The 13684-nt window shown below is 35.0% G+C and overlaps 1 protein-coding gene across 4 annotated transcripts; it reads left to right on the top strand.

The window, feature by feature from the left end:
* The first annotated feature begins 8805 nt into the window (after window positions 1-8805).
* On the top strand, window positions 8806-13192 carry LOC132279336 (B3 domain-containing protein Os11g0197600-like). Of its 4 annotated transcripts, none has more exons than XM_059781292.1 (4): window positions 8806-9414; window positions 10239-10662; window positions 12343-12443; window positions 12687-13192. In XM_059781292.1, exons 1-4 carry the CDS (start codon window positions 9331-9333, stop codon window positions 12786-12788), a joined length of 711 nt encoding a protein of 236 aa, XP_059637275.1. In that variant the 5' UTR covers window positions 8806-9330; the 3' UTR covers window positions 12789-13192. The 4 variants fall into 4 exon arrangements, with proteins under 4 accessions (XP_059637275.1, XP_059637273.1, XP_059637276.1 ...); XM_059781290.1 differs by having other exon boundaries at window positions 8814-9414; window positions 12637-13192; XM_059781293.1 differs by having other exon boundaries at window positions 8816-9384; window positions 10392-10662; window positions 12637-13192.
* The last annotated feature ends 492 nt before the right edge of the window (window positions 13193-13684 follow it).

The following is a 13684-nucleotide window of genomic DNA, read 5'->3' as shown; positions in this document are numbered from 1 at the left end:
GTGTCACACTCTCATTGGTCCACTTGTTGACATTTGTGTGGAAACACTTTGATGCCTCGGATGATGACATGTGGAGGGTAGAGATTCACTTACTTGTTGGCCTAGGATTGTTACACTTGTTGGCTTAGATAGTTGACAAGTGTAGACTTAAGATTAAGCCTAGGAAGAAGCCATTGATTTGTGACAAATGTAGGCTCCAAATGTGGTTTTGCATGTGTGTGTGTGTGTTGACCGTGGTGTTAGTTCACCTAGTGAGTGGAGGACTCCTAAATCCTCCACTCACATTTCGTCTCCCTCATATTTTATATTATCCTTGACATTAAAACCCTAGCCTCCATGGATGAAGCTTAAAGCCTTAAGCCTTGACTTTGATTTTTGAGAGCCTTCCATTGATTTCCAAGCTTAACCTTGGGAATACTTTTTGTTCCTCTCACTCTCCTCTTCATAACCCTTGAAGGGTTTACCATTTTGTGCTTGCTAGCCTTGGATTCAAGAGGAACAATCCTCTTGTGAGGTAGGGGTGTTATAATTTATTTTTCCAAGTGGTTTTACTTGCTTTTGTATGAAATACAAGTTGTATGCATGTCTCTTGTTAATTTGAGAAATTAATGATGTATTATAGCTTGCATATAACTCATTTTTGACTTGGTATATGGCATGACCTTGACTTGATCTTTGTTATATATTTATTTGGAGCTATTTGAATGAGTTTTCAAATCTAGAGATTTAATGAGTTTAATTTGATTTAAATTCTAGTTAATGTACCTTACTTGTTTTTCATTTTTGACTTGATATATGGCATGGCTATGACTTAATCCTTGTTATATATTTATTTGAAATCATTTGGACAACTTTTGAAATCTAGAGATTTATTTAATTTAAATTAATTAAATTCCACATGATGTTATCTTGCTCACTTTGTGAAATTGATGTGATATTTGCAATCGCTATGGGATGGACATTCACATATGTTATTTTGAGAATTTTTGGACAACTTTGATTTCTAGAGAAATTAATTAGGTTAATTAAGTTCTACTTAGTGTTCTAATGGATTGGACTTTTATTTCATGGGGCTTTTGCTCTTTTTATCATGTATCATAACTTGTTACAACTTAGCTTCATTAATGTAGTTGATGAACTTGTACCCTTACCTTAGAGTGGTTTAATTGTTCAAGAGTTGTTAAATAAATAATTAAATCATTAATCTTATACTAGTGGTATATTTACAACATTGGTTCCATGATATCCGAAAATCCACATTGATTGATTTCACTCTTTAAATTTTAAGTTGCTATTCCTTGAAGATTTAACACTTTTTGTGTTATGTGAAATGCGTCAATCTTGTTTCATTGCATAGGTTTTATGCTTCATCCGTGATTTCACTCGTTAAATTTCAAGTGTTGTATTCCTTGAAGATTTAAGACTCTTTTCGTGTTGTATGGAAGATTCCATCCTTATTTAATTGCATAGATATTATGCATTATCCTTGACTTCATGTATAATTCTTTTCGTGTTATTGATTTCATCATTAAGTTTCAAGTGTTATCCCTTAAAGACTTAAGAGCCTTTTCATGTCATTGATTTCAGTCTTTAAATTTCAAGTGTTGCATTCCTTGAAGATTTAAAATCCTTTCGTGTTATATGGAATGATCCAACTTGTTTAAATTACATAAACATCATGTTTTAACCTTGAATTCATTCTTTAAATTTGAAGTGTTGTATTTCTTGAAGATTTAAATCTTGTCGTGTTTCATAGAGTATTCCTACCTTGTTTAATTGCATAGATATTATGCTTGCTTCGTGTATTTATATCTCATTTAGCACACTTGAAACTGTGCACTTGCTTCTTGTATCTGGATCATCTAGTACACTCGTGTCTTGTATACTTGCCTTGTGTGTTTCCAATCTTGTTAGTATACCTGTGATTTATATACTTACCTCGCATGTTTTCAATTTCGTTCAGTACATTTGTAACCGGTATGCTTGTATATCGTGTATCTTATTTCAATTGCATGAGTAGCTTAGCATGATCCCTGAGTCTCACATTGACATAGACGTTATGTGACATGTCCCTTTTGAATTGTTTCAAGTTAATGTAAAACTCTATAAAGAAATCGAGTCTATGCATGCTTATTCTCTACGAGTAAACTTGTTTACTCACCCCGAAGTTACTTGGGGTTTTGTTCAGGTACGAAGACTTGGTTCATGATGTTCATCATTACTTGGATGATTGTAGACTTGAAGGTTTTAATTTTTGTAAAGGTTGGCTTGAAATGCCACTTATAGCCCTTTTATGTCAAAATGTGTATATTTGATTCCATGTATGTAATGTGTACATAAGTACACCTTTTGTATTGTATTTGACATGTATGAGATGAGGCCGGAGGCCAATGACATGTATCTTATATTCTATGTAAATTTTGACTTCATGAAATATTATAAAAATATTGAAAAATCACAATTCATTATTTCACCATAGTTGCATTGGGTGTGGGAATTCCATTTTCATTCCTTCATAGGGTCTCATTAATCATGTATGAAGTGTGGTCATGGGCCAAACGGTCATTTGACACCATTTTATAATTTTGGATTTCAAAATTTCCATTTCAAGTTCATTTTCGCCTTTTTGGCCGTCGGGGGGTCGGATTTTAACTCGCTCATTTTCGGGAGCCGCGGACCATTCCCGCGCACTCAAAATCACTATTTACATTTGCGTGCATGATCGTTTTCATGAAAAACCCTTTCGTTTGTGTTTTGAGCCTCCTATTGACTCATTTTAAAAATTTCTTGCATAATCTTGCTTAAAGGAATTTTGGAGATTTCCTTTGGGAGATAAATTCCGTTCTTGACTTCATCACATACAAAATGTGATTTTGGGGGGAGTTTCTTCACGACATTTTTCTGAAAAATGTCATCTTGATCTTGAAAACGGCGTTCCAAACTCAATTTTCTGCATTTGTACTGTTTCTGCTGCATTTTTACTATTCTGATGTAGTTGAACTAGTTCAAGATGTCAATTTTGGTCTAGCATGGACGTACTGCCCATGTTAAACCAGTTCAAGTCCTCCAGAGATTTTAGTTTTGGACTTTCGACTTCAATCTAACGTAACTTCTTTGTTTTAACTCCGAATTGGTCCGTTCTTGAGTCTAAACTGACCGCGTCGAAATAATCTTTCCAATGGTACCAATTTTAGTTTCATATTCTTCTCCTAGCTCAAGATATCCTTATTTTAGTGAGAGGGTGTCGGATTTAGTTCGAACCGGGATAGGGTTCATCTGGAATTTCTCTTTCTTTGGCCTTAGAACTTCATGTGAAGTTACCAAAGTATGTTTTTAGATGTTTTTGATCTCATTTGACTTGTTGGAATTCAAATTCCTTCCTCTTAGGGTAAAATGGCCATTTTACCCTTAGTCCTTCTTTCGGTAGGGTTTTGATACCCTTGTCTCCGTTTTGCTTCTGTTGAGTCTTGAAACTCTTTGAAAGTCCATTATTTTGTCCTAGGGATAACGTACATCTCTATGGACTTGTTTTCATTTTGCTTTCGCATTCTGAATCCGCTTCGGGTCATCACAGGACACACTAGGTTGAAAAATTGAGGGTCGTCATAGGTGGTATCAGAGCGTCTGGGTTCGAATACCTTGGACGATGGGTTTTGGGTGCATATCATGCTCACGTTGTTTTGCTTTGATATGTCATTTGTATCTTGATAACATGTCTTATTTGATAACATGTCTTGTATGATAACATATTCACATGCTCGGGTATTTTGAGACATCTATTATCTGCTAAGTATATTTTATGTGAATATATGCTTCTTGATAACATGGTCTGGGTTGCTATCATATCCTGGTGTGATATTATGTCTGCATGCTTATGTTAGCATGACCATATGCGACGTATGTCGGCATACCTTGCATTTTTTATTCACGTGTATTATCGTACTATATACTTACATGCTTCTTGATAATATGTTTTGATTTGATAACATATCTATTTGGTTATGTGGCAACTTGTTTAGAAGCTTACCTTGACTGTCTTAGCGTATGATATATGCACATTTGCCTTAGTACATGGTACCTGCTAGTTATTTTAGTATGTGGTATATGCTTATCTTCCTGAGTATATTGTATGTGCTTGTTCATCTTAACATGATTATATGCAGCATATCGTCGTGTTTTACGTTCTTCTCCTGCATACACTGACATGTCTTACGTAATTTTTACTACTTGTGTAAGTAGATAGTTTGTTGTTATGTTGTGTGCTAGCTGTTTGCTTTCATGTCTAGTTTTAACATCGTCTCTCAGGATCTGTTGTATCCCTTGGATGCATTCTTGTTTCACGAGTTTCTTCTTTGGATAGGAGAAATTCATCCTATAAAGACCCATGTCGGGAACCTTCTTATCTGTGTTCTTGATTGGGTATTTTGGGACCTTAGTATGTCTGTTGATGCAAGTAAGGCTCATGTAAACATAGAATCGCAGTCTTTGTCTGGTGAAGTGAGACGCAGGCCAGGGAGGTACCGTTTCATTTCCTTTTCCTTTGTGGCTTTATGACGAGGTCGGGGAGTGTCATGGGTGTTTTGTAATGTAGGAGCTGCTGGCTCTACTTACACTGTGGATCTAAGGCCTTAAGCGTAGCAGTGCTTATGATATGGTTGTTAGAGTTTTGGGATTAGCCAAGATGGTCCGGCCGAACATCATTGGACCATACCCCACTCTCACAAAGTGCCTGGTTTCCATAGTGCTTTTGGTAATGATCATTTCCGACATTGATGTCATCTGTATCAATAGGTTTTCAGAGTTGACCTGGTTGGGGCATGTTATGAACTAGTGCCTTATACTGTCATGCTACCTTACTGACGAGAATGGCTTTAGCCATGGCATTATGCCATTTGATAGATTTCATGGCTTGGGAATAAGATCTTGGTTCTTAATTTTCACTGATATTAGTTAGAAAAGCACGATGAGAATGGCTTAGATGGGATAGAGAAAAATAATTTACAAGCGGAAAATCAGTTGAGAATGAAATATGATTGCAAACATAATCCTTGAGATGACCCGATGGGTGACGATTTTGTTAAGGACGATTGTTAATGATAAGAGCAGGTGCCACCGAAGGGTAATTGGTGGAGGGAGTGTCCACAGAGATAGATGGAGAATTGGTTGAGTTATTAAGTTGAAAAGATATGGGAATAGTCACTAAAGAATCATAGGAATAATCAACTAGATTATGAGTGATAAAATCACTGGAAGAATTATCTGTGGGAACAACCAGTGGTGTAGTGATGTAATCAAATATTCCATCATCATTGATTGGAGTAATGGTAATTGAATTATTTAACGATGAAGATGGAAGATCATGATATGGAAAGATGGACTCATGAAATATGACATCATGAGAAATATAAATTTGGTGACTTTTGAAATCATATATACGATATCCCTTTTGACCATACAGATAACCAACAAAAATACCAGGTTTGGCTCAATCATCAAATTTATGTTGAATATTCATATTTTTAACAAAAACATAAACATCCAAAAACTAGAAGAGATTAATATGATGGAATAGTTCCAAGAAAAGATGATGTGATTTATTTTGAAGGATCGGAGTTGGAAGTTTGTTAATAAGAAAAGCAGCTGTGAGAATGCATTCACCCCAAAAAGAAAGAGGAAAGTTTACTTGAAATCGTAGAGCTCTAGAAACATCAAGTAAATATTGATGTTTACGTTCTACAACGACATTTTGTTGGGGGGTTGCAACGCAACTATGTTGGTGAATAATTTCATTGTCATGAAACCATGTTTGAATTTGTTTAGAAAGAAATTCAAAACCATTGTCTAAACGAATGGTTTGGAGTTGAGGAAGAAAAATGTCCCCATTTCCAAAATTGATACGAGTGATTTTCATGTTGAATTGACGATTGAATTGATTAAAAAAATGAATTAACGTGTTAAAAGTTTCAGATTTAAGTTTCATTAAATAAATCCAAGTACACCTTGAATAGTCATCAACAATAGTTAAAAAAAAAAATTAAAAAAAAAAAAAAAAAACGTGATCCATTTTTAGAAGGTATAGAGAAAGAACCCCAAATGTCAACATGAATTAACTCAAAGCAATGAGAAGAACAAGATGTACTTTGAGAAAAAGAAAGACGCGACTGTTTAGCATACGGGCAAACATCACAAACAAAATCTTTATTTGCAATAATATTCAAAGAATTCTTAACCATGAAATCAAAACAGGACTTAGATGGATGACCAAGGCGAGAATGCCATAGATCAAATTTATTACAATGCTTGAAAGAAAAAGCAGAACTAAAACCTAAATCTGCATCGAGATAAAAAAGACCATTTCGAGCACTACCCCAACCAATCTTCTTCTTCGTTGCTCGGTCTTGAAATATACATTCAGAAGATGAAAAGATTACATCATAATTTGTTGACCTTGTTAATTGTGAAATAGATAACAAATTGAATTTAAATGACGGAATGTGAAAAACATTCGTGAGAATAAGTGATGATGAACAATGAACAGTGCCTATGTGTGTCACATGTGCTTGAGAACCATTAGGTAATTGAACTGATATATTTTTATGAACAGTAGAATATGAAAAAAAAAAAAAAAAAAATGAAAGAGATGTACATATATGATTAGAAGCACCTGAATCGATAATCCAATAAGAGGATAAACAAGTAAGAGCTGTACTTGCCAAATGGGCTGATGATCCACCAGATTCCTCTTTGGCCAGAAGTGCAAGGAGCTTGTTGTATTGTTTAGATGTCAACTGACTAGCAAAAGTAGCGGAAGTAGATGATGATGACCCTGATTGAGAAAAACGGTCCTTCAAATCTGTCCAGATTTGTGCTGCAGTTTCAGCATACAGGATACTTGGACGGATCTCAGGTGAGACAGAATTTAGAATCCAACTTCCAACCAAATCATTACATCGTTCCCAATTGGAAATATCATCTTTCTCCTTTGGAATTGGGAATAACCCATCAACAAAACCAAGTTTGCTTTTTGCACGAAGTGCCATTATTACTGCACGACTCCATGATCCATAATTGTCTCCTAACAATAGAGGTGTAACAAGAACAGTAGAGGGGCTATCTGAGTGATGAATGGCATAAGGAGCTATTTTGATTAGTGTTGATGAGGGTGTTGATGATGGTGTGGTGGTGTTGGTGGCAATATTTTCGTCAGACATGGTGAAGGAACAGAAAAAAAATGTGAATATAAGGCTAGAAAATGATCTTGTTTACTGTTCTGATACCATGTTAAAAGGTGAACTCGATAAAGAGAGGAAGAAAATGTATTGTGAGTGTATATTTCATTCACTTGCCGTGTAATATATATAGGCAGGTTTACAAAATTTAAATATACATAAAAATAGGAAACTAACAACTCTGTTACAGTAACTAAAGCCTAAACTATTGGTCTGTTTAACCACTCTATTAACTAAAGCCTAAAAGATTGGAGTGTTGAGAACTCCTAATATCCTTTAAATCCCCTCTATTCAATCCATATCGGCCCTCTGATCTAGCAACTCTACATTCAAATTTGTATTCGATCTTGCACCAAATATTTTTTCATCATAGTACTGTCAAAAGGCTTTTCCAAATTTGGAGTGGGCATTCGTGATCGAACTTCTCAATTAATAGAGATCGAGCATGGTGTTGCTCTACATCCGATCCTTGCATGAATTTTTTTTTGAATTGCATGTAAGATTGAAACCCTTACAAAAGAATTTTTTTTTTTTTTTTCAATTGCATGTAACATCAGTTCAGCGTGCTTCAGTCACGACGACCAACAGTTCCGACAAATTTTGTGAATAGCTCCGGCGAGACCAGTGACCTGGCCAAACCAAAAAGTTAGTTCGGCGAGCCGCATCCCACACCTACAAGCTTCACTTTTAGTTTAGTTTCAATGTGTTGTCCATTGAGAAAAGTAGGAAACAGATGAGATGCATCAAATAAGGCAAATGGGTTTTTTTTTTTTTAAGTTATTAATTTAATTCTAAATAGGAATGGAATAGCCATTCCACTAGTCTAAAAGTGGAACGGTGATTCCAACAAAATGTTGGAATGAGCATTCCAGGGAATTAGTTGGCATTCTCATTCCACTTTAAATATGGAAAACCAAACAAGGGAAGGGGAATCAGAAAGTGGAATGGGCATTCTATTCCCGCCCATTCCACCACACCAAACACGCCTTTAAGACCTAGCCTTTCTTTTCTTTTCCTATCCCTCCAAATCATCCCTATTTAGACATTATCAGTGGCTTTATCAAGACTTTTCATGCCAGCTTGAGCTGATTTTGAACATGAGTTCAATTTAATTTCTTAAACGAGCCAAGCCGGACCGAAGCTCTTTAATACCATGACAAGTTCGAGCCCAATTAAGCCCAACCTTCCCAATGGAATTCCACACCCCCACGCCGACAGCAGATCTGACTGGCCTAGCTGACCATCCCCCTCTTTCTCCTCCCCAAATTGACATATCTTTTTTTAAGAAAAAAATAATTATCTTTTTTTACAAAAAAAAAAGAAATATGAAGTAAAAAATTCACAAGTAATGGAAATAATTCATTTATTAGGGTGCTTCTACAGACTTAGATGCAACCTCATCCAGGATATTATTTTACACAGTTTTATACCATCATCCACTTCAAGAGATATAAGATATTGAGTGAATCGGGACCATCCAAACACAAAATAATAATTTTTTTCCAAATGACATTATTTGATGGGATAGAAAACGAGAGAGAGAGAGAGAGAGATGATATTTAATGACTAATGTGTTCGTAGTATTTGTTAACTTAATATAATATTTAATGAATAAATATGTATTCGATAACTTTATACTTAAAAATTTAGTTTTAGTTTAGATGGGTTAAAATTACTAATTAAAATTTAAAAAAGTATTCTTATTCAAAAAAAAAAAAAATAAGCAAACAATTTCCAAGTTTTATTACTTAAGTCTTAAAATACAGTTATTAAATTCGTTTTAATTCCATTAATGATAAAGCATTTCTTATAGTTTTCTCCCTCTACCTGCTGTTTCCTTCCCGAAGAGTGCTTTGTCCATTGTGCAGTTTCCTTTGTGCAATAACATTATACATATCCAAACCTGGGAAACCAAAGAGTTGTTTCGGCAACTCTTGGCCTAACCTGTATTAAGTGAATTACAAAAGTACCTTTGTTTTTTTTACAAAAGTACTTGACCTCTGTATTATTTATAGTCCTGATCAGTAGTAGATGACCCATATCACTATCAACATCAATTTGGCCATTGAAAGGGTCTACAATTCTCTGTTTAGGAGAAAATATGTCCTCCTCCGGGATGGATGGGAAGCTTCCTATAACCAGGCATTTCTTCAAGGTCATGATTCTTGGTTTCCGCACAAAACTTGTATCTCCTCTCTCTCTCTCTCTCGATATATATATATATATATATATTTATATACTTGAGAATGTGTTTGTGTGTGTGCTTATGAGTATGTCTATGTTTCTTTCTCTATCCCTGTCTGTGTACATTTTCAAATAGTGTAGATTTGGGTGATGCCGCAAAAGGGTGCAGATGAACTGTTTGTGTTAAGACTTCATTCACTGAAATGAGCTTTATTGGGGGTGCTTTTTTTGGTTGATCTCTTGGCCTCAATTTTGCTTGAAGCAGAGGGTGGTTGAGTCTGGATTTAGCTTTTTGTCTGGCCTCTGGATTTGGTCACTTGATTGGCTTGGGTTGATAATCCTTTTGTAGTAGCTTGTTTCTGTCTTGGAGCTTTATATTTTCATTGTGCTATGTTGATTCATCCTCTAGGCATTGTTTTGTAGCTTTTCCTTCTTGCTGCTATATTTCTGAGCTGCCTTTGGGCTTGTTTTTGTTTTTCAAATTTTTTTTTTTTGGGGGTTTTTCATTCTTGACTGGTGGACTTGTTCTTTGATTGTGGGGTGTGCCCCATGTAACTCTGTAATGGGTTTGTGTCTATAATATAATTCTGCTTGCTTATCAACAAAAAAAAATCCCCAAGGAAGAAATTTATCTAACCTAATTATGAAAACAAGTAGTGCTTGTTAAACCTATATAGTGAAAGGGACACACGTGATGGTCAGTTCATATATTTGTGCATGATGGTCAGTTCATATTTAGTGAAAGGGACACACATGATAGGCGTTTTATACTTGTATGATACCTAAAATGCAAGTTTTTCACCCCTAAATATTACATTTGTGTAGCGCATACCATCAGTTTTCTGTAGAAAACTACCATATGGAATGAAATTGGAAGAAGCAATTCTTAGGAGCTCCAAAGGATCATGGCATGTTAAAGTTGGTAAATGCAGCAAAGGATTTATCTATTTCACTGAGGGCTGGAACAATTTTGTGCAGCACCATAGCCTTAATCTTGGAGATTTTGCTGTATTTGAGCACAAGGGAAAGATGCATTTCGATGTGTATGTGTTTGATAATAGTGCTTGTGAGAAAGAGTTTGTTCCCGTTGCTGGCAAGAAAAAAAAAGAGGTTCCTGTGAAGTTGGCTCGTGGGACAATAAAGAGAGAACCAGTTGCTCTTACGAAAGAGTTTCCCCTGAAGTTGGCTCATGGCATAAAAAGAGAATCTAATGGAGTGAGCATTCCTCTACATGCCAAGCGTGTTAAAAGTAAGTTCTATCTCATCTATTCTAGTGATCATGAAGTATAATAAACTGCGTGTGTGTGTGTGTGTGTGTTTGTGAAAGTTGAAGTGATTCAATCTACTAGCTTGCATGAATTAGCTATATTCAACATTGAGCACCTGGATGTTTTTACTCTAGGAATGATGTGTACCACTGGGAAAATAGGCTATCTGTGTGACCCTGAATAAAAAATTGAAAAGCACTTGTTGGACCAAAAGAAGGCCACACGTGAGGGAGCGTGTTGGCATGTTAAGGATATAAATATTAAAGTTACATCCTCTCTAACAGCTTAAACTTTTGGAGTAAATTTCTGAAAAAAAAAAAAAAATAAGCTTTTGGAGTAGATAGTTGTTAACAAGGTGAATTGTGTACTACTAATCACTCATTTAATATATATAGGACTATGTCCTTTGAAACCATGAAGTCATATTTTAGAATGAGCAAAATGAAAGAATTGGAGGAGTAAATAAAGAGAGAAAAAAACAAACATAAAGAAGTAGTTTTTTAGTTTTCCATCCTGATCAGGTTATTTCTGCAAATGATATACCCATGTAGTTTTAGGTTCTTACTTTTTAGAAAGAAAAAAAAAAAAAGGTAGTTTTTAGGTCCCTTTGGCCAGCACCATAACATAAAAAAATGAACAGTCCTTTGAATGACTTGCTTTTGACCCATCCTTTGGTTCCTTTTTTAAATGGTCAATATCACAAAGTAACCCATTTTACAAAGTGCAGTTATTATGTGTCCCTGTCATTGATCTTGGTATAGAAGTTGATTGCATTATGGGGGCTTCTGGAATTCTTTTTGCTAACATTTCTGTTTTACGTCATGGAAGCATGAGTTGTAGATGAGGATTTGAATCATTCTTGCAACAAAGATCAATTGGACATTGGTAAAGTTTACTATTGTTTTATTTTAGTTTTTTATGGGATTTGTTTAAAACTTCGGCTACAAATTTGTGAGTCTGGTTGAATATATCTGCGATTGCTTGTATGTGTATAAACATTGAAAAAGTAATTTTTTGTTGTGATATTTATGCATTTGAACAAAACCTTTTTTTTCCCCTCTAAACAAGTCTTTCAAATATTTTAGGTTTATAAGATATATAGTATTAAAATTTCCATGAGAAAAACTGAGGGTTAGTTTGTGTTTATATGGACGTGGGACCAAATTAAAACACTCTTTCCTCATTTTATCTCAAATCTGCTTCTTTAAGAAATGGTTTACTACTTGAAACCCTTGTTATGTTTCTTCTATCTATTATATTTAATAATAGAGATATTGCATGATTTGGAGTAATCCAAGAGATGCCTAATGTGTGTTTAAAGATAAAATGATTCCTATCAATGCATTTAGAAAGAAATAGGCACGATTCTGCAAGTATTTGAGTTTTGATATAAAATGTAGATACGATAATGGCACGTCTACCCTGAGAAAATATTTATTCTTAAATAGGTTTAAAACTACTCGTTCTTGATACTTCGGAGATTTACATAGAGAATGGAATATGTTCACTGAATATGATGGTGCTACTTTTGACAGCCTTGTGCGAGGGACTGAAAGAATCCTAATTTGGGAATCGTAGGATTAATTATTATTACCAACTTTAATCTTATTAACTGTGTCGGGAATGATGGGATGCTCACTATGTCATTGTAATCTCTTTAGGTGAAAGGCCACTTGAGGAAGCTGCATCCAATTCCCCCAGAATTTCCCACTTTAAATCAACAATTAAACCGTCCAATGGGATACACCATCGAGCTTATATGGTGAGTTTTTACCTCTTGAATCTATTTATTTCAGAGTCTCTCTCTTTGTTTATTTGAACAGTGTGTGGCTGTGTGCAAAAATTAATTGCTATTAGTCCACATTGTGAATTTCAGCAACTTGCTTGTGTCAATTATATTCCTCAGAAGTGGTATGAACAAATTTGTGTTTCATCTTTCTTTTGGTGCATTACAGAATGTCCCGCTAGAATTTATTAAATCAAATAACCTCAGTCAGATCTGCAGCGTTACTCTCCGAGATCCTTCTGGAAAACTGTGGCTTGTGGAAGTTCGATCCCGGAATTCATCCCTAAGAACTTACTGGTACCTGGCAAATGGTTGGCATGAGTTTTTTGTTTCCCATAAGCTGAAAGAAGGAGATGTTTGCGCCTTTGAACTCAATCATACAACAACAAGAGCTAAAAATGTCTTCTTGGATGTTCAAATCTTTCGGGCTCCAATCTAAGCACTCCCTGCTTTTCTAGTACTTGATTATGTGGTTTTGCATTTTTCCTTTTGGTACTTGGGGGTTGTGTTGGTTGATATTAGCTCTGACTTTTTAAGGTGGTTGTGGAAATTGTTTGATGTTGGCGGTTCTCGTACTCTTTTGATCTCTAAAAATGTAGTCATTTTTATTTTTTAATGTGGTTTCACATTATTTTTTTTCTTGCTTAATGCTTTATGGTTTTAACCAAGCATGCAGTGTTACAAACTTGTTCTGATAATGGTAAGTTGTTGTTTTGAGTTTTAAATTTTTGTGCAAAATAATATCCCTTGGTCTATGTTCAACTTTTCTGCACTTTCATTCGAAGGGTGTTTTTAATTCATAAATTCTCATGGTTAACAATAAATTCCCACCGTACCCAAAAAAAAAAAAAAAACAATTTCTCACCGTCCCACTATTTTGTGAGAGTATACCACTCACATAAAATTGTTGGATATGGCTGGACGGTATATCATTTTATATAATATTATAAACTTTTGCATGCACAAAACATTTCCTAGAAGCACATATATATAGGGCCCGAAGTATTCATGAATAGGTCCATTCATTTTCAGCCAGCTCCTAACATTGTTATTACAATGTAAGTTGATGTAATGTCAAAGACAAGACTATCTCTCACTCGTGCCATAATCCAATGCTCCACTTAAATTAAAACTAATAAAATTGTGTTTGTTTGTTTGTTTTTTTTTTTCCCCCTTTTGAATTACAAGAGAGGTATTATCATCCATTACACAATATT

Source organism: Cornus florida, unplaced genomic scaffold (genome assembly GCF_030987335.1).
Source record: "Cornus florida cultivar Cherokee Brave unplaced genomic scaffold, ASM3098733v1 CherokeeBrave_3.0.0_Hap2_Chr10, whole genome shotgun sequence".
Taxonomy (NCBI): Eukaryota; Viridiplantae; Streptophyta; class Magnoliopsida; order Cornales; family Cornaceae; genus Cornus; species Cornus florida.
This window is presented reverse-complemented; position numbering and strand designations above follow the sequence as displayed.